The sequence below is a fragment of the Capra hircus genome, chromosome 2 (genome assembly GCF_001704415.2).
Source record: "Capra hircus breed San Clemente chromosome 2, ASM170441v1, whole genome shotgun sequence".
In the NCBI taxonomy this organism is placed as follows: Eukaryota; Metazoa; Chordata; class Mammalia; order Artiodactyla; family Bovidae; genus Capra; species Capra hircus.
In genome coordinates, this window is record NC_030809.1 from 128,647,592 (window position 1) to 128,669,521 (window position 21,930).

A 21,930-nucleotide genomic window follows, 5' to 3' on the forward strand; every position below is an offset into this window, starting at 1 on the left:
TGATCTCTAGAAGACACACATTTTAAATATAAGATGATGTGTGTGTGCCCAGTCCCTCAGTGACTGGCTTTTGCGACCCCGTGGACTGTAGCCCGTCAGTATCCTCCGTCCATGGGATTTCCCAGGCAAGAATGCTGGAGTGGGTCGCCATTTCCCCCTCCAGGGGATCTTCCCCATGCAAAGATTAAACCCATGTCTCGAGTCAGCTACATTGGCAGGTAGATGCATTACCACTAGTGCCAAGTATAGGTAAAAAACAGAAGATTGAGTAAACAGATGCAGTGCACACCTTAAGTGTGTGAATGTTGGTGTGTCTATACTCATGTCATAAAGGTGATTTCAAGGCAAGAATCTTATCAGACATCAAGAGAGACAGCCCACAGTGATTAAAAAACCAATGTGTTTCATTTAATAACATTGCTTTTTAAGAAATAAAGCAAAACATTTAATAATTACAAGAAAAGACAAATTGACATCTGCAGTCATCAATCTTAATGCCATTTTTAGCAATTGACAGACAAAATAGAAAAAAATCAATAAAGCAACAAAAAATGAAAAAAAATGTTATTCAACAATTTGATCTAAGTGACATGAATAGAACACTATCCCAAACAACAGAGTATACTTTTTTAATGTAAGTAGAATATTTACAAAGATGCATAATATCTTGTACCTTACTATAAGACAATGAATTTCAAAATTGAAAATATTGCAAAGTATATTCTCTGGCCACGAACCGTCAAAGTGTTTTAAATCAAACACTCTGCATAACAGTAGCTCCAAAAAACGTCTCAAGGGATATTAGATTATTTTTATCTGAATAGCAACAAAATATGACACATCAAAATCAGTAAAAATTTGTAAAAAAAAAAAAAAACAGTTAAAGGGATATTTATAACTTTTTCTATGAGAAAAGATAAAATGATTAAAAATAATCTCTTGACCTTCAGAAGTTAGATAAACAAATTTAAACCAAATAAAAAGTAATAATAATAATAAAGAATAGAATTAATGACATTGAAACAGAAAACAGTAAAGAACACTGATAAAGTCAAAAGTTGTTTCTTTGATAAGGATAATAGAATTAGAAAGCCTCTAAAAAGACAGATCTCGGAAAAGGCAATGGCACCCCACTCCAGTACTCTTGCCTGGAAAATCCCATGGACAGGGTAGCCTGGTGGGCTGCAGTCCATGGTGTCGCGAACAGTCGGACACAACTGAGTAACTCCACTTTCACTCTTCACTTTCATGCATTGGAGAAGGAAATGGCAACCCACTCCAGTGTTAAGAGAAAGGACAAATTGCCAGTTTCAGAAGCAAAAAATGTAGGTGCAGATCCTACAGTATTTAAAAGAATAGAAAGAGAGGATAGAGAGAAATATCATGTAACTGTTATGCCAGTAAATTTATCATGGAAGATAAAATTGATGAATATTTGAAAAACTTGATTTACAGAAACTGAAGAAAAAACAAATCTGAATATATATATCATGAAATATTTTTTTAAAAATCTCTTGACAAGTAAAATATAAGAGCCAAATAGTTTAACTAAGTTCTATTTAAAAAAAAAATTTATCACATAGATGCAAAAAAAGCACAAGATTCAATCCAATTGATGATAAAATTCATAATAGCCTAGGATTAGAAGGGACATTACTTATTCCAGTAAGGATGTTAAAAATCCTATGAATGGATTATATTCATTCATATGAATGAATATATTAATGGATGATATTACTGGAATATATTAATGGATGATGAAATAAATGGTGAATTATTGAGTGCTTTCCCTTGAGACTGGGAACAGGCTAAGTGCTTATTCTAACTACGGCTGTTTAGTTTAGCATGATATTAGATGTCTTATCTGGTTAATAGTTAGGAAAAGAAACAGCAGGCATAAATACTGGGAAAAGGAGAAGTAAAACTATCCCTTGCCGGGGTCCAGCCCCGGTGGATCCAGGGAATTCGAAGGGTGGATGGCGTTGGCGTGGAAAGACTTGTTTATTTATTAATATAAGATTAGATTAAGAAACTATAGTGTAGTAAGAAGACTAAGTGGAGGAAGAGGGCTGAATAGCTTGGTTTACACGGAAGGCCAATAAAATTCCAGACAAGGAATTTGCACCATCTACGTTGGGCCACCGGCGCCCGCTTGAATATCTAAGGGTGCCTCGCCTTAAGCTCCCTTTCATGCGGGTCTTAACAGCCAGGGCAAGTAAGTAGACCTGGCGAGCCTCCGCTCCCCAGGTGGAGATTCAGCCTGAAGTTAAAGTAAAGAGCAGAGAGAGGGAAAAGGAGAGAAGAAGAGAGACAGAGACACGGGGGGAGCCAGATTTCCAAGAAACCAGGCCGAGAGACTAGTCCGAGAAGCTGGTCCGAGAAACTGGTCCCATCCTTTATTGTTCAGAAGGCCTTTTATACTTTTGATAAAACATGGAGATCAATGGGTAACACAAAATTACATAGCGTTCGCAGCCCAGACTCTTTCTATACGTCATTTTGTATACAAAAGGTCTCAGGTGATTTACATTATCTTCTGGCCAAGAGGCTTGTTAACACTTTTTGGCTCTCTTCCTTAATGAACGTTAATTTTGTTTCCCCTGAAGTGTTTTTCTTTAATCTGCATCTCCTTAAAGCATTAAAGTTACATCTCTATAGAACAAAGGTGCAGTGGGATATAACAAAGAAGGTACTTAACTCAAAGATCTAATGTTGCTAATACCAGGTCTACTACTTGTTTTTCTATATACCAACTATATCTAAAAATAAGGGATATGAAAATTTGGCAGCAAGCATTGACTCAACAAATGAAACTTTTAATCAGTCCTATTCTAAAGATTTTGACTCCTCGGAAGCCGCTACATTCCTAGGATGTTTTAAGCTTCCTGTGCCTCCTGCGGTCAGGAGGCCTCAAACAATCACACGCGCAGCTGTACGAGTCCTGCAGGCAGGCTAGAAAGCCATCAGAGGGTTTTTTGGATTGAAACACTCTTTCAAATGCAGAAGACTAAAGCCCTGAATTGACTTTTTCCAGAAAATGTCAGAAGAGTGGAAAAGCAGAGCACAAAAGCCGGCAGATTTTTGTTGGGGTACATGCTTAGGAATTTCCAGAGGGGTCCCTGAAGTCTGAGCACGCCTTGCGTATGTCAGCTTCCTTCCTCATGACCTTGTCACGGGCGGGATTCCTTACACTGGCTCCCGGCAATCCCTTTCACAGATATAATTTTTTACCAAAAAAAAAAAAGTCCCATGAAATCTACAAATTACTATTACTATGAAACAATATTAGCCGCAGGATACAGGTTAATGTACAAGAATTAATTGTTTCTATCTATCCAAATCAAAGATTGAGGGCAGGAGGAGAAGGGAACGACTGAGGATGAGATGGCTGGATGGCATCACTGACTCAATGGACATGGGTTTGAGTGGACTCCAGGAGTTGGTGATGGACAGGGAGGCCTGGCATGCTGCAGTTCATGGGGTCACAAGAAGTTGGACACGACTGAGCATCTGAACTGAACTGATCCAAATCCTAAAAGCTAAGATCATGGCATCCAGTCCCATCACTCTGCTGACAAAGGCCCATGTAGTCAAAGCTATGATTATTTTCAGTAGTCATGTACAGATGTGAGTGTTGGACCATCAAGAAGGCTGAGCACTGAAAAATTGATGCTTTCAAATTGTGGTGCTGAAGAAGACTCTGGAGAGTCCCTTGGACAGCACGAGATCAAACCAGTCAATCCTAAAGGAAACCAACCTTGAATATTCATTGGAAGGACTGATGCTGAAACTCCAATATTTTAGTCACCTGATGCAAAGAGCTAACTCACTAGAAAAGACCCTGATGCTGGGAAAGATTGAGGGCAGGAGGAGAAGTGGAATGACAGAGGATAAGATGGTTGAATAGCATCATCAATTCAATGGACATGCATTTGAGCAAACTTCGGGAGATACTCAAGGACAGATAATGGGAGAGAGATACCATATTAATAGGTTTGAAGGCTTAATTTAGTTAAGTGGTCAATTTCAACAAATCTATTCAGTACAATTCTTGTGAAAATCACAATGGGAATTTTGGTAGAAATAGAAAAGTTATTTTTAATATGGTAATAGAAAACAGTGTAGACAGAAAAATTATTCTTGAAAGAAAAGACCAAAGTTGGAAGACACATTTACCTAATTTCACAATGTATTTCAAATAAACCATTTCAGAATCAGGTAATTCTGAAGTGAAGGTGAAATCACTCAGTCATGTCCAACTCTTTACGACCACATGGAGTGTATGGACCCCATGGACCAGGCTCCTCCATCCATGGGATTTTCCAGGCAAGAATACTGGAGTGGATTGCCACTTTCTTCTCCAGGGGATCTTCCTGACCCAGTGATCGAACCCAGGTCTCCTGATATTAACGTAATCACAGATAAATAGTAAACAAACTCTACTGTAGAAAACAGAAGTATCTACACATATGTGGTCAATTGATTTTTCTATAAATGTGAGAAGACGATTTAATGGAGAAAGGATGTCTTTAACAAATGATATTGAAACAACTGGACAAATAATGCTTAACAGCTAATTCATACTTATGCTACATAAAAATACTTTACAATGAATTATAAGTATAAAATTAGAAGCTTTTATAGCCTGCTACAAAAATTTCATTAAACATAGGAGAATCTCTCTATGAACTTTGAACAGAGAGTGATGTCTAAAAATGACCCCAAAAGCACTAAACATAACAGAACAAAAAATAATACATGGGCCTTAATCAATAAATGTTTTCCATTAATCTATAAACAGTATTATAAAGTGTAATGGCAAGTCACCTACATGAATCTGAAAAAGGATTTATGTTCAGAATTTATAAAGAACTAAATATCAAGAATAAAAAGACAGAAAAAAACTTTAAAAAAGATGGGCATGAGACTGTGGTCTACAGGGATTTCATTGTGAATGTATAACAAAGGCTAATGATTACATGAAACTGGGCTAATTGTTCAACAGGGAAATTCAGATTTAATGCATTGTGTTAACTGGGAGAAAAATCAAAAAAAGAGGGGATATATGTATTCATATAACTGATTTGCTTTGAAACAGTAGAAACTAACACAACATTGTAAAGCAACAAAACTCCAATGAAAATAAATAAAAATAAGCACATTGTTATAGCATTACTCATTCAATAAGATGACTAAATTGAAAAGATGTCAGTATCTGATATTCATGAGAATGTGGAGCAAATACAACACTCTTACTACTGGTGGGAATATAAGATGGTACAACTACTTTGGAAAGCACTTTGGGAGTTTCTTATAGTGTTAAATGTAGACACATCCTATGATTTAGTAATTTCTTTCTGGATATTTGGAGAAGGAAATGGCAACCCATTCCAGTATTCTTGTCTGGAAAATCCCATGGACGGAGGAGCCTGGTAGGCTATAGTCCATGGGGTCGTGAAGAGTCGGACATGAATGAGTGACTTCACTTTCACTTTCTTCTAGATACTTACCCAGAAATATAAAAACGTATGTCCACAAAAAAATTTTACAGGAATATTTGTAACATCTTTATTTGTAACTCAGAACCGAAAACACCACAAACTTCGCTTGATAGACAAACGAGAAAACAATTTGAGATATATTCACTGGTTGGAAAGTAATCAGCAATAAATCATAAATATAAGATCTGAGAAACTAAAGAAGACGAATATAAAAAAATATATAGGATGGCCCACTTTTATAGATACAAAGACAGACAAACTCATCTGTGGTGATAGAAATTAGAGCTCAGTCTACCTGCAATGTAGAAGACACAAAAGACACAAGTTCAATTCCTGGGTCGGGAAGATCCCCTGGAAGAGAGCACGACAGCCCACTCCACTGTTCTTGCCTGGAGAATCCCATGGACAAGAGGAGCCTGGTAGGCTACAGTCCATAGCACTGGACAGAATTGGACATGACTGAAGTGACTGAATACTCATGCATAGGTGCAGAAGAGCTTTCAAGGAAGTTAGAGATCTTCTATGTTTCTAATGATATGGTGGTTTTATAAGTATGTACATTGTGTTCAAAATACATCTGGTTGCACAATTGTGGTCTGTGCATTTAAATCTTTATGCTTCATCCCCTACCCTCAAAAGTCTGAGGCTTGTAGACTCAGATATTCTGAATCTGAATCCAAGTTTTCCTCTAACTAACTATGAGCCTTTAGACAAGTGACACAAAGAATTGCAGTTGCATAAATATTGAGGGGATAATAATCCCCACCTCACAGAGCCATGAAAACCCATGGAGATAATATATGGTGAACATTTACCGGAGGGGTAAATGCAGGGGCTTCCCTTGTAGCTCAGTTGGTAAAGAATCTGCCTGCAGTGCAGGAGACCTGAGTTCAGTCACTGGGTTGGGAAGATCCCCTGGAGAAAGAAATGGCAATCCACTCTAATATCCTTGCCTGAAAAATCCCATGGACAGAGGAGCCTGGTGGACTGCAGTCCATGGGGTTGCAAGCAGTTAGGCACAACTGAGCAACTAACATAACATACATAACACATGTGATATGTGAACAGTTGTGAAATGAGATGGCATTTAGCTACACATATCACATGCTAGCAAGGTTATGCTCAAAATCCTTCAAGGTAAGCTTCAACAGCGTGTGAACCAAGAACTTCAGATGTGCAAGCTGGATTTAGACAAAGCAGAGGAACCAGAGGTCAAATTGCCAACATCTGCTGGATCATCGAAAAGCAAGAGAATTCCAGAAAACCGTCTACCTCTGCTATATTGACTATGCTAAAGCTTTCAGCTGTGTGAATCACTACAAACTGTATAAAACTCTTAAGAGATGGGAATACCAGAGCACCTTACCTACCTCCTGAGAAATCTGTACGCAGGCCAAGAAGCAACAGTTAGAACCTGACATGGAACACCAGACTGGTTCCAAATTGGGCAAGGAGTGCATCAAGGCTGTATACTGTGACCCTGCTTATTTAACTTATATGCAAAGTACATCATGAGAAATGCTGGGCTGGATAAAGCACAAGCTGGAGTCAAGATTGCCAAGAAAAATATCCATAACCTCAGATATGCAGATGACACCACCCTTATGGCAGAAAGTGAAGAGGAACTAAAAAGCCTGTTGATGAAAGTGAAAGAGGAGAGTGAGAAAGCTGACTTAAAACTCAACATTTAAAAAATAAAAAATCATGCCATCTGGTCCCATCATTTTGTGGCAAATAAATGAGGAAACAGTGGAGACTGTAACAGACTTTATTTTCTTGGGCTCCAAAATCACTGCAGATAGTGACTACAGGCATGAAATTAAAAGTCATTTGCTCCTTAGAAGAAAAACTATGATAAACCTAGACAGCATATTAAAAAGCAGAGACATTACTTTGCTGACAAAGGTCTGTCTAGTCAAAGCTTGTTTTTTCCAGTAGTTCCGAGTTGGAATGGAAAGAAGGCTGAGCGCCAAAGAATTGATGCTTTTGAACTGTGGTGTTGCAGAAGACTCCTGAGAGTCCCTTGGACTGCAAGGAGATCCAACAGTCTATCCTAAAGGAAATCAGTCCTGAGTATTCATTGGAAGGACTGATGCTGAAGCTGAAGCTCCAGTGCTTTGGCCACCTGATGCGAAGAGCTGACTCATTTGAAAACACCCTGATGCTGGGAAAGATTGAGGGCAGGAGGAGAAGGCGATGACAGAGGGTGAGATGGTTGGATGGCATCAGTGACTCAGTGGGCATGAGTTTGTGCAACTCTGGGAGATGGTGAACAACAGGTAAATTTGATGTGCTGTGGTCCATGGGGTTGCAAAGTCGGACACTACTGAGCAACTGACCAACAACAAAAATGCCGTCTTAATTAAAAATATATTTCATACCATAAAAAGTGAATATGGTTTTTAAAAATTATGATTGTAAACAACCAATAATGAAGTCAGATATTATTAGTGATGAATCAACCGTGTTATTTAAATAATTCTCTGTCTTATACACCTTGATTATTTTAGGAAAACACATTGTCTTATTAAGAAGATACATTAAGCTCATTTCAGTTTATTCAGTATTATATAGTATTCCTTAACATAGCTTATTTTTCATCTTTTTTGTAAGACAGTCCTCTTATATAAGTGTAGGCATATATTTTGCATTTTTTAATTCATCAGGTTAGACTCTAACATTTTTTTATGTTTAACAGCCTTTGTAAATGAATAGTGAACTACAAAAATAATAATGTCTTAATTAAGTAAGCTTTATTTATAAAACATTTTTAATTTAGATTGCATATAGAAAATAGCAAAATTTTAAGATTTGTAGTAGATTAGTAAAAGCAGGGTATTTACAAGATGTAATATTGCTACCAGTTATGTCATCTGGAGTTCTTACCATTAAATATGAAATATTTGTGATGCTTTAAATCAATTAATGCCTTTACCAAATTTCTTTATAATGTTAATTAAATAAATCTTTATTTAGTGTTTACACTTTTCTCACTACGACACTGTGATATCAGCTGAAATATCATTGGAGAAAAAATGAGCTGGTAGACTTAGACTGTCTGGGGCAGTTCCTAGTAAATAGATCAGAGGTAATTGTTTTATGAGGCCAAATTCAGATGACAGATACAGTTTTTCAGTCAGCACTGTGTTTTAAAAAAATATTGTTTACTACCACTTAAAATTTTCCATATGAAAATTCAGATTTCTGGTCTCATCTCACTTATTTAAAATTGACAACTCTGGGTTGGAATTGCTCATTTCCAACGATTAACTGGAACTGAATAGCAGCTGCTCCCTTTAGAGCAGGCATACCTCAGGTTTTCCACAGACACCACCCAGCCAACCTCATTCAAGTTACCTGCCAGGTTTAACAAACCCCCTTCACTAGGAAAACAAAATAAGTAGCGAAGCTACGAGAAAGTCTGCAGTTGGCACTGTGCTTTCATTTAATAGGCACTAAATATCTGAGGAAAGGAGAAAAGCAAACTAGTAGGGGAAATGCTGTGATAAAAGAGATGAGAATCTGGATGGGACTCTTGCTTGGAACTTCAACAGCTATTCGTTTAATATCCAAAACACTTCTCTTTTATGTCATGCTTGGTTAGGCTTTAAATGATTGTGTTAGCATTGATTACTTTTGCTCATTTACTACACTTCTGCCCCTAGACATTGCCCTTTTGAAATATGTCCGGTTAATGTTTTTCTTGATTCAAAGAATATTCTAACAGATTATTATTAAACTGCAAATCTTCTTTGTTTGGTTTTCACAAAGGCTGAAGAGATAACATTAACAATCGGCCAAGCATTTGACCTGGCGTACAGGAAATTTCTAGAATCTGGAGGAAAAGATGTTGAAACAAGAAAACAGATTGCAGGGTTACAGAAAAGAGTGAGTAAACTAAACTTGTCATTTTGCATTTATATGATGTAAGTACAGGGAAACTTGCATACCATCAAACAAATTCAGAAGCCCTGCCATTCAATTTCCCCCACACTGATTGGAACTGCTTTCACGGTGTTCCTATAATTTTTCGTTCCTGATCCCCTGCACAGTTTTTAACCATTTTATATTGAATTCCCACAAGAACTTAGTGTTCTCATGTGACTTTGTTTCACTTCCTGATGCTTCTCATGGGGATCAGAGCAGCAGAAGCAGCAGATGCTGGGTAAGTGGTTTCCCATGCAGATCAGATTCCTTTATAATTAAATTACACCCTTTCTCCACTCTCTTCAAAATCATCATAAGCAAGTTTCACTGTCCTGCGGTTATACTCCAAGATTATGGGTACAGCTTACATAGCACTACAGGAAAACACAGAGGTATTAGAAACATGAAATTTGCACACATGTAAAAACATATTTTAAATTTAATAGTATGTCTTGCCAGTAACCTCGAATTCTACAACATAGCTCAAGCTTTATAAAATAAATTTCACCCAATGCACAGAAAAATACATTAAAAGTTTAAATAATGTGAAATCCTATTCGTTAATGTAGCTAATTTAACAGCCAATATTTTCCAAGAATAAATGTCTGAAGATTGTTCAATAATCATTTAATTTTTAGATTCAAGACTTAGAAACAGAAAATACGGAACTTAAAAACAAAGTACAAGATTTGGAAAACCAGTTAAGAATAACCCAAATATCAACACCTCCAGTAAGTATATAGAATACATGCATGGTTTTTCCCTAAAGAAACATGATTTCATGATAATAAATCATGTCTGGATCATCAACTCTTCAATAGTTGAAATATTAATAATATTCTGGGATCAGTCATTTTAAACTAAACCTAGATAGAGATAAAAGGTGCTAAATAAGAATAATTTAAAAGTTAAAATTACCTAGGTAGCTCAGATCAGAATTGTTTTTCCTTGCTGCTCTTTTCTCTAGAATAATTCAGCCCTCTATTTGATTGTTTCCTCTTTCTTTCATTCCAATTGATTACTGTTTACTGAAGTTAGATTTAATGACCCAAGCCAATCTACCCTTGGAGTTCTAAACTTCGTTATAGAAGCTGGACTCTTAACAAGATCGAATTGGTTTCTCATATTGTATAGCAAGGGCTCCTACTGTGAGTGACACAGTTATATTTCACACTTGAGAATCAGTGATAGTCTGTGCAGATAACACTCTGTACATTTATAGTTAAATTATTCATTTTTGGTTTAGCATACATTTGAAATCATTTTGTCAACTTAATGTATGATGCCATTATTTTCTGATTTGGTTAAAGGAATTTTTTGGAGGGAGATAGAATTTAAAATAGTTGATGCTTTCTGTAAGGCAAAATATACTTGGGAATCTTATTTTCTTTTAGATTTACCTGTATTGATATTCTCCATTAAAGTGTATATTATATTTTGCATTTAGAAATTTTCATATATATAACTTTTGGTATGATACTATGAATTGAAACTCAACTATGGCATTTAGAAACCGCTGGATAGAATTTTCTGCTGCAGATTTTCATTTGCAAGTCAATTTTGGTTGTCCTTAGGCAAACTCTTTAGAATATATATATACACAATTAATGCTATCTAGAATTGCTACTAGAATATTTCACTTAAAGGAAATCAACCATGAATATTCATTGGAAGGACTGATGCTGAAACTGAAGCTCTAATACTTTGGCCACCGTGATGTGAAGAGTCAATTCATTGGAAAGACCCTGTTGTTGGGAAAGATTGAAGGCAGGAGGAGAAGGGGGTTATAGAGGATGAGATGGTTAGATAGCATCGCTGACTCAATGGACATGAATTTGAGCAAACTCCAGGAGATAAGGAAGGACAGGGAAGCCTAGCATCCTGTTGTTCATGGGGTCACACAGAGCCAGACATGACTCAGTGACTAAACAACACTAGAATCTATTTCACCAGTTCATTACCATGAAGAATGCCTCTGTAAGAAGTTTTAAATTTGGTGTCCCCTGGAAATGGATCCAAAAACTTCTGTTTGCTTCTGAACTGACACTTTTCCATCTTCCACACCGAAAGAGCTGCGTCCATTGCTTGGTATATAGTTTGTAACCGTGGGGTTGGTATAGCCAGGGTGAGAGAGGTTCCAAAGTTGCCGTGTACCTCTGTAATGTACAGTGAGGTGCAGAAGCATTCTCTTCAAGTTCTGACCTTATCATAATATTGCTCTATGGGTTTTTGTTGTTGTTGTTGTTTAGTCACTCAGTTATGTCTGACCCCAGGGACAGCATTCCAGGCTTCCCTGTCCTTCACTGTCTCCCGGGGTTTGCTCAAGTTCATGTTCATTGAGCGTTTATCTTTACTACCATCATCATTTGCTTCTCATCAAAATGACGATTTTGTTCTTGCCTTCCCCACCACAAGGCAGAACATCAGCTCTTCAAACTTTAGTCCCTGAATGGAGTAACCCTTGTTTGCATCTCATTGAAAGTCTTATGAGCCATCCTGTGAAACAGATTATTAAAAAAGAGAAATGATTTTCTCTAAACTATTCTTTTGTACTTAATACACATGTAGAACATTTATTACCTTATTCATCATTTTGAGACTAGCTCAAATTATAATTTTACAATCTACTTACATTCTTTTATTGTGGTAATATCTTTGTCTATATTTTTTCTTTAACTTTAAAAAAAATTACTTGTCTCATAACTTTTCAGCTCCTAAAGTCTTATTATGTGATTTTTGAAATTGCTAATACATCTTAAGATTAAAAAATAGAATTTGATTCTTAAAAAAAAAAGTGAACTCAGCACTTTTAAATTGCTAAAGATACCTGATTTGAATATTCTGTTATAGGCATTTATTAACTTTTTAACATCTTTTTGAAGAGACTATGCACAAATATTTTTGCCTTTAATTTTCATTGTAGTTATGTAGCTGAAAAATAAATTAATGTAAAAGTCCATCTGTATGCCATCCTGTTAAAATTATCTCCTTTTTCTTATATTAAAAATAAAATAAATTAAATGACCTACCTCATAGCTTAGTCGGTAAAGAACCTGCCTGGAATGCAGGAGACCAGGGTTCAATTCCTGGGTCAGGAAGATACCCTGTAGAAGGAAATGGCCACCCACTCCAGTATTCTTGCCTAGAGAATCCCCTTGCCTGGGATCGCAAGAGTCAGACACGACTTAGCAACTAAACCACAACCACAGTTATTTAGTAATTACGAAATACTCCCATGCTCATAAATATCCAATCTTCTGAAGGTTTACTAATGATTCAAACTTTTGAAATTGAATTTGAAAAATAATGAAATTCTAAATAATTAAAATATAAATGTAAAGTATATGTATCTCTTTTCTAATAGCTTGCAATGGGCCTATAGTAAAGTAAATTTTCATGAAGTTGGCAATGTTTTACATATGTACTTTCTTATGAAGTGTGAGCATTAATTTTACAGGACAAACTGCTGGAACACCAGGTACCTCACAGAGTCTAGCAAAGTTCACACACAGAAAATCACCATTGGACTTATAACTCCAGAAATGAGATTCTACACATTTTGTTTGTTTTTTTCTCAGAGGACTGAAGCTAGAATGCTCCAAAATTTCTAAAATTTTGGCAGCTTGTTTAAAAGATTAGCTAGCAATTAATATATTAATTGAAAAGCATAGGAGTAAATTATGAATCCCCTTATGCACACTGAAATTACAATATGGGGGGTTGTTATATAGGATTAATTTGGCTTCAAACTCTCCATGAGTTTTCAGTGTGTAGTAATAAGAAGAACCCCTAACACAGATGACTCTTCACCTAAAAGAAGCCTTGATTCTCCCAGGAGCCAAACTTTCCTAAATCGCACAGAAGTAATAATTCTTTTGCTAACTCCAATTCAAAAATGGTTCTCTATAAATAGTGTGATACTATAATTTGGCTTAAAAAATAAATACTTAATGCGGTAGTTTTCTCAAATCTCAGGATTTGCCAGTCAAACACAATATAGTCCACATCAAGCAACTGCTAGTCAAAGTAAAATAGAATATTTATCTCTGATCTCAGCATTAATAATCTTTACAAGAGAGGGAGGAAAGAGAACAAAAATAGGAATAGAATTTGGGGGGTTTGTGGTATTAAAAATAATGTAGAAAATGAAAATAATGTAAATTACTGGTATGGATGCTGTTCTTCTCAGATCAGTGTATAATGAATTAGCAGATAAAGTTAGTTATGGGAAGAATCAGAAAAATAAACACTTTTGGTAACATTTATAGATAACTAAAAGATAACAAGCCATCTACCCTAGTAAATGATACACAGTTAAAAAGCTTCATTTCTGTAACATCAATTCAGTTCAGTTGCTCAGTCGTGACCCGATGGGCTGAAGCACACCAGGCATCCCTGTCCATTACCAACTCCCAGAGCTTGCTCAAACTCACTTGCATTGGGTTGGTGATGCTATCCAACCATCTCATCCTCTGTTGTCCCCTTGTACCCCTGCCGTCAGTCTTTCCCAGCATGAGGATCTTTTCCAAGAGTCAGTTCTTTGCATCAGGTGGCCAAAGTATTGATGAGTTTCAATTTCAACATCAGTCCTTCCAATGAATATTCAGGACTGATTTCCTTTAGGATGGACTGGCTGGATCTCCTTGCTGTCCAAGGGACTCTTAAGAATCTTGTTTAACACCACAGTTCAAAAGCATAAATTCTTAGGTGCTCAGTTTTCTATATAGTCCAACTCTCATATCCATACATGACTACTGGAAAAACTGTAGCTTTGACTATGCAGAACTTTTTCTGCAAAATAATGTCTCTGCTTTTTAATATGCTCTCTAGGTTGGTCATAGGTTTTCTTCCAAGGAGCAAGCATCTTTTAATTTCATGGCTACAGTCACCATCTGCAGTGATTTTGGAGCCCCCCCCCCAAATAAAGTCTGTCACTGTTTCTATTGTTTTCCCATCTATTTGCCATGAAGTGATGGGACCAGATGCCATGATCTTAGTTTTCTGAATGTAGAGTTTTAACCCAACTTTTGAACTCTCCTCTTTCACTTTCATCAAGAGGCTCTTTAGTTCCTCTACACTTTCTGCCATAAGGGTGGTGTCATCTGCATATCTGAGGTTATTGAGATTTCTCCTGAAACTCTTGATTCCAGCTTGTGCTTCATCCAGCCCATAATTTCTCATGATGTAATCTGTATAAGTTTAATAAGCAGGGTGACAATATACAGCCTTGATGTACTCCTTTCCCGATTTGGAACCAGTCTGTTGTTCCATGCCCAGTTCTAACTGTTGCTTCTTGACCAGCATACAGATTTCACAGGAGGCAAGTCAGGTGGTCTGCTATTCCCATCTGTTGAAGAATATTCCATAGTTTGTTGTGATCCACACAGTCAAAGACTTTGGCATAGTCAATAAAGCAGAAGTAGATGTTCTTCTGGAATTCTCTTGCTCTTTCGATGATCCAACGAATGTTGGCGATTTGATCTCTGGTTCTTGGCCTTTTCTAAATCCAGCTTGGACATCTGGAAGTTCACGGTTCACATACTGTTGAAGCTTGACTTGGAGAATATTGAGCATTATGTTGCTAGCATGTGAGATGAGTGCTGTGGTGCAGTAGTTTGAGCATTCTTTGACATTGCCTTTCTTTGGGATTGGAATGAAAAGTGACCTTTTGGCCACTCCTGAGTTTTCCAAATTTGCTGGCATATTGAGTGTAGCACTTTCACAGCATCATCTTTTAGGAGTTCAAATACTTCAACTGGAATTCGATCACCTTCACTAGCTTTGTTCATAGTGATCCTTCCTAAGGCCCACTTGACTTTGCATTCCAGGATGTCTGGCTCTAGGTGAGTGATCACACCACCATGATTATCTGGGTCATGAAGATCTTTTTTGTATAGTTCTGTGTATTCTTGCCACCTCTTCTTAATATCTTCTGCTCCTTTTAGGCCCATAGCATATCTGTCCTTTATTGTGCCCATCTTTGCATGAAATATTCCCTTGGTATCTCTGATTTTCTTGAAGAGATCTCTAGTCTTTCCCATTCTATTGGTTTCCTCTATTTCTTTGCATTGACCACAGAGGAAGGCTTTCTTATCTCTCCTTGTTATTCTTTGGTACTCTGCATTCAAATGGGTATATCTTTCCTTTTCTCCTTTGCCTTTCACTTCTCTTCTTTTCTCAGCTATTTGTCAGGCCTCCTCAGACAACCATTTTGCCTTTTTGCATTTCTTTTTCTTAGGCATGGTCTTGATCCCTTCCTCATACAGTGTCATGAACCTCTGTCCATAGTTCTTCAGGAACTCTGTCTATCACATCTAATCCCTTGAATCTATTTGTCACTTCCATTGTATAATCATAAGGGATTTGATTTTTCTTCAATTTAAGTCTGACATTGGCAATAAGGAGTTCATGATCTGAGCCACAGTCAGCTCCCAGTCTTGTTTTTGCAGACTGTATAGAGCTTCTCCATCTTTGGCTGCAAAGAATATAATCAATCTGATTTCTGTACTGACCATCTGGTGATGTCCATGTGCAGCCAACGCTCCAGTGCCATGCAGCCTTCTGTAACATAGAATAATAGTTTAGAGGATCAGATCTTCTATTAAGAAATTTCAGTCTTATAGATGGTGATCCTTTGTTGCTGTTTTTATTCAGTCACTCACTCATATCCAACTCTTTTTGACCTCATGAACTAAAGCATGCCAGGCTTCCCTGTCCTTCACTATCTCCCAGCATTTGCTCAAACTTATGTACATTGAGTCAGTGATGCCATCCAAATATCTCACCCTCTATTGACCCCTTTCTCCTCCTGCCTTCAATCTTTCCCAGTATTAGGGTCTTTTCCAGTGACTCAGCTCTTTGTGTCAAGTAACCAAAGTTCTGCAGCTTCAGCCTCTGCATCAGTCCTTCCAATGAATTTGTGGTTGTTTTTCAGTTGCTCAGTCATGTCCAACTCTTTGTGACCCCATGGACCGCAGCACGCCAGGCTTCCCTGTCCTTTGACATCTCCCAGAGCTTGCTCACACTCATGTCCTTTGGGTTGGTGATGCCACCCAACCATCGCGGTTGGGGATGTCCCCAAATAAGGGGACATCCTCTGTTGTCCCCTTCTCCTGCCTTTAATCTTGCCCAGCATCAGGATCTTTTCTAATAAGTCAGGTCTTTACATCAGGTGGCCAAAGTATTGGAGCTTCAGCTTTAGCATCAGTCCTTCCAATGAATATTCAGAGTTTATGTCCTCAAGAATTGACTGGTTTGACCTCCTAGGAGTCCAAGGGACTCTCCAAAGTCTTCTCTAACACCACAGTTCAAAAGCATCAATTCTTCAGCACTCAGCTTCTTTATAGTCCAACGCTCACATCCATAAATGACTATTGGAGAAACCATAGCTTTGACTAGACAGACCTTTGTAAGCAAAGTAGTGTCTCTGCTTTTTTAACATGCTGTCTAAGTTTGTCATAGCCTTTCTTCCGAGGAGCAAATGTCTTTTAATTTCCTGGCTCAGTCACCGTCCACTGCTCCAGTGATTTTGGAGCCCAAGAAAATAAAGTCTGTCACAGTTTCCATTGTTTCCCCATTTATTTGGCATGAAGTGATGGGACTAGATGCCATGTCTTAGCCTTCTGAATGTTCAGTTTTAAGAGAGCTTTTTCACTTTCATGAAGAGGCTCTTTAGTTCCTCATCGCTGCTACTGCTAAGTCACTTCAGTCGTGTCCGACTCTGTGCGACCCCAGAGACGGCAACCCACCAGGCTCCCCCATCCCTGGGATTCTCCAGGCAAGAACACTGGAGTGGATTGCCATTTCCTTCTCCATTATTCTATATTAAAAATGTGAGGCCTTGTTGAGTAGAATGTTCCAGATGGAGAACCTTTGTCCTCTAAGGAGTCACTGTGTAGATGAGAACATTTCTTCTCCAGAAATCTTACAGACCCAGGGATCGAACTCATATCTCCTGCATTTGCAGGAGGATTCTTTACCCCTGAGTCACCTGGGAAGCCCCATGCTACAGTAATTGATTTAAATTGCTCTTTTTCTGTCATCATTTGGACTATTGTTTATTGTAGTTAATATACCCAGTATAAAATTTAGTGTGAGATTTTTAGTTCTAGCTTCTCTGGTGGCTCAGATGGGTAAGAATCTGCTGGCAATACAGAATACCCAGAATCAATCCCTGGGTGGAGAAGGTCCCCTGGAGAAGGAAATGACTACCCACTCCAGTATTCTTTGGAGAATTCCAAGGACAGAGGAGCCTGGTGGACTACAGTCCAAAGGGCTGTAAAGAGTCAGATATGACTGAGAAACTAACACTTTCACTTTCACATAGTTCTAGCTAAGGAAACAAAAATAAGAGACTTTTTGTGCTCAGTATTATTGTATTATATAATAATATATAGTGATTAAATAATTATTACATTAAAGCACATTTCTAACCACAAAACTATATATCATTATATATCTGAAACTCTTTTTCACTTAAAAGCAATTCCTCATACTAAATGAAAGCCTACTCCTATTTTTCATCTTTTCTTGTGTAAATTGGCATGTTGTCTTTAAACTTGTCCTTAACAACCAGAATGCTTATAAGTCTCCTAAACACCACTTGGATGATTCAATTTTGGGTTCCTTTTCTGGCAAATGAAATATCCTTTGATAGTACCCATATTACATACCTCTGTATCATATTGAAATTGTGGAAATCTTTTCATTGGTTTTAGAAACTGGGTCTTTATTTTATACAGTAATTTAGATACACTGAGAAATTTCCGTTGCTTGACTGTGCTGTTTGCTGTGTTCTAGTGGTTTGGCAATAGATTAGAGGTTGGGTTTTCCACCATTTGGTACTAATTAACTAGGGACAATCTGATTTCCATTTGTTACATTCACATGACAGTGCTGCCTGTATTTATATCAGAAAAAAAAAAAAGGTTTATTCTGCCCTCTTAGCCTTGTGAGCACTCCAGAAGGTCGTTCCATTATAAGATGTAGACATACAAGTTAAATCAAATTGTTCATGATTCTTGTGTTTGCATGCTTACATTTTACTTTTCTGGCTATAGAAGGCTTTAACCAAATCAGATCATTGCCAGGAAGTTAAATGAATAAAATTGCAGACCTAAGAAACACTGGACTTTCTCTTGCTGAGTAAAATAAATGTCCCCCTTTCAATTAAACCAGCTGTTACTGGATAAAGTCTACCTTTGCATAATCAACTGTGTGGCCACTGATTAGACTTAATAGGGCAAATTATACCCTAAACTGTGTATTTCGTTGTGGGTAAATAAAACTGCCTATTTATCTTCCTCTGGGGTTGTCTCAACTGCTATTGAAGATGGGCAAGGGAAGATTGTGAAAACTCTCAATTACACAACAAACCAAATGTGAATCTTTAAACAAAAGCATAAAGTTTAAACATGAACATTGACTCAAGAAGATTTGTTGCCCACAGTAAAAAGATAACCAGTTCACAACTTCACTTTCACAATTGTTACTTCCACAAGTGATGGTTGTAAAGAAGTAAACCCTGTCTAATGCAAAGGAAAATATATTTCATTCCTGTTCTTACAATGAAAGCCTAATCAAGTCATTTGATCTCTACTTGCTCCAGATGCCTGGAAAAACTAGGCATCTATATTAAAATTATAAATCCCAAGAATTTATTTTTTAAATATAATTCTAAGTAGAATTTTAAATTCCACTATTTTAATGATTGTGATAAATCATGTTTTAATCTTGAAATCATTTGTTTTATGTTTTAAAAGAGTCTCTCAAGATTTATACTGCCAAAATAACTAACAGCATAAATTAAAATTTCAGTATCATTCTAATATTTCTATAGGTATTAACAGAGAATGTTTAATCTTTAATGCATTTTTTTGTTATTGTTTAAGTGTATTCAGTATTAACTGATAGGATTCAAACCCTTTTATGATGTCTCATCATTGTTTTTCTTAGGCAGATATCATGGTTAAAATATTCATCATGGACTAATATACCAAGCCTTTACTCACTGAAAGAAACAGCTGTAAAACTATAATAGCTATAAATCTTAATTATGGATACTCATTATTAATATGTCTGAATAACCTAACAACTCCTGCATAATTAACATATAATTGTTGAGCATAGATTTCCTCATTTCCCTTAGTATAATAATTCAGATCCCATGCACCTTCCTAAAGACCAAAGCACTTATAATTGTGAGCATAAAAGGATTAAATGGTAGTGTCAGCAATTTCTGTAGCAAAGTTCCAAAATTTTGGTTTCTAGCCATCTGTCAAAATACTGACACAACACCCAAACTAAAAAAATATCAAGCCATTTTTATCTGAACTATGTATTTCATTTCTAAAAAAAAAAAATTCTCAAGCACTTAAAAATGGAAAATTAAAAAATGACTAGTTCCTGAATCCTTAACTTCAGAGATACTACTCAAAATATTTATCCAGCGCCCAAAATGCCGCTGTGTGCCATTTAGGGGCTGTAGTCACATATTCTCTTTCTTATTTACTAGGCCTAATAGATTGGGGCAGAACCAGATGCTAGTGAAATATGTCTATGTATTTAAACATGCTGGGTTTATATTTCATTCTTAAAAGGAATCAGATGGAATATCTAATTCCCTAAGTTAAATTGTTTGTAAGTTAAGAATCACAAACACAAATGTCAGCAGAGCCCAGGCTGTGGCATAAATGTCTGTCCTAGCCAGGGTGGTAGAGTAAGCAGTTGGAGGGCAGACACCAACTTAAAAAGCACAGCTATTTCTCAATACCAGTCAATAATTTTTACATACATTTGTGGGCCCACTTTCGGGATTTTCTAACTTCTAAACAGACTCTCTAGATTTTTAAGGTACAATCTTAAAACTAACCTGTAAGCAACTGAATCAATATTCTAAAGACCTGTATGACACAAACGCTGGGCTGGAAGAAGCACAAGCTGGAATCAAGATTGCCGGGAGAAATATTAATAACCTCAGATATGCAGATGACACCACCCTTATGGCAGAGAGTGAAGAGGAACTAAAAAGCCTCTTGATGAAAGTGAAAGAGGAGAGTGAAAAAGTTGGCTTAAAGCCCAACATTCAGAAAACGAAGATCATGGCATCTGGTCCCATCATTTCATGGGAAATAGATGTGGAAACAGTGGAAACAGTATCAGACGTTATTTTTTGGGGCTCCAAAATCACTGCAGATGGTGACTGTAGCCATGAAATTAAAAGACGATTACTCCTTGGAAGAAAAGTTATGACCAACCTAGATAGTATATTGAAAAGCAGAGACGTTACAACAAATGTTCATCTAGTCAAGGCTATGCTTTTTCCAGTGGTCATATATGGATGTGAGAGTTGGACTGTGAAGAAGGCTGAGCGCTGAAGAATTGATGCTTTTCAATTGTGGTGTTGGAGAAGACTCTTGAGAGTCCCTTGGACTGCAACGAGATCCAACCAGTCCATTCTAAAGGAGATCAGCCCTGGGATTCCTTTGGAAGGACTGATGCTAAAGCTGAAACTCCAGTACTTTGGCCACCTCGTGCGAAGAGTTGACTCATTGGAAAAGACTCTGATGCTGGGAGGGATTGGGAATGGGAGGAGAAGGGGACAACAGACGATGAGATGGCTGGATGGCATCACCAACTCGATGGACATGAGTTTGAGTGAACTCCAGGAGATGTTGATGGACAGGGAGGCCTGGCATGCTGCGATTCATGGGGTCCAAAGAGTCAGACACAACTGAGCAACTGAACTGAACTGAACTGATGACCCAAACAAAAAAATCCTAGTGGACCAAATGTAGATTACTGACTACCAAAGGAAATTGGGCTTCCCGGGTGATGCTAGTGGTAAAGGACCCACCTGCAAATGCAGGAGGCATAGCAGACATGGGTTCAGTCCCTCTGTCAGGAAGATCCCCTGGAAGAAGGCATGGCTGCCCACTCCAGTATTCTTGCCTAGAGAGTCCCATGGACAGAGGATCCTGACACACTATGGTCTAGGGTTGCAAAGAGTCAGACACAACTGAAGCGACTCAGCACACAGCCACATGCCAAAGGAAACTAGTAAGAATTAGTTAGTGTTAGAATTTTTAAACTTTGGACACTAAAATTATTGATAGATAGCCCTGCTTTACCATTGAGAGTAAAAACAGCTCTTAATTAGGGTACTGACATATTCTATTATTTTCATATGATATGCATTCTTCGTTTATATAAGTATACTTTCTCAGAGGAAGTAGAATGTAAGTATTAACACTATGATAAAACACTAGAGCACTTTTAAGTTAGGTTTTTCTGGGCTTCAGTTTGCTTTGAGGATCCTGGTAATATATTTTCATCAATAAAACTCATAATATAGAGTACTCCCATTTATAAGCCAAATGATCCCAGGGATAACTTCTAGTTAACATCTTTTTATGTTCTACTCAATTCAGATATCCTTGTCAGGTTACAGTTTGAGTTAAAACAGTTGTTGGAGTATAAATTAGATAAAAATATTAATTGACAG

The 21,930-nt window shown here is 37.2% G+C and overlaps 1 protein-coding gene across 4 annotated transcripts in view; it reads left to right on the forward strand.

Moving 5' to 3' along the window:
- Positions 1–21,930, forward strand: part of GULP1 (GULP, engulfment adaptor PTB domain containing 1) — a 330,443-nt gene that overhangs the window by 283,726 nt on the left and 24,787 nt on the right. For all 4 annotated transcript variants that reach the window (XM_018065482.1, XM_018065486.1, XM_018065478.1 and 1 more), the window contains 2 exons: positions 9,273–9,389; positions 10,067–10,159. In XM_018065482.1, coding sequence (XP_017920971.1) covers positions 9,273–9,389; positions 10,067–10,159 — 210 coding nt within the window. The remainder of the gene's footprint in view (positions 1–9,272; positions 9,390–10,066; positions 10,160–21,930) is intronic.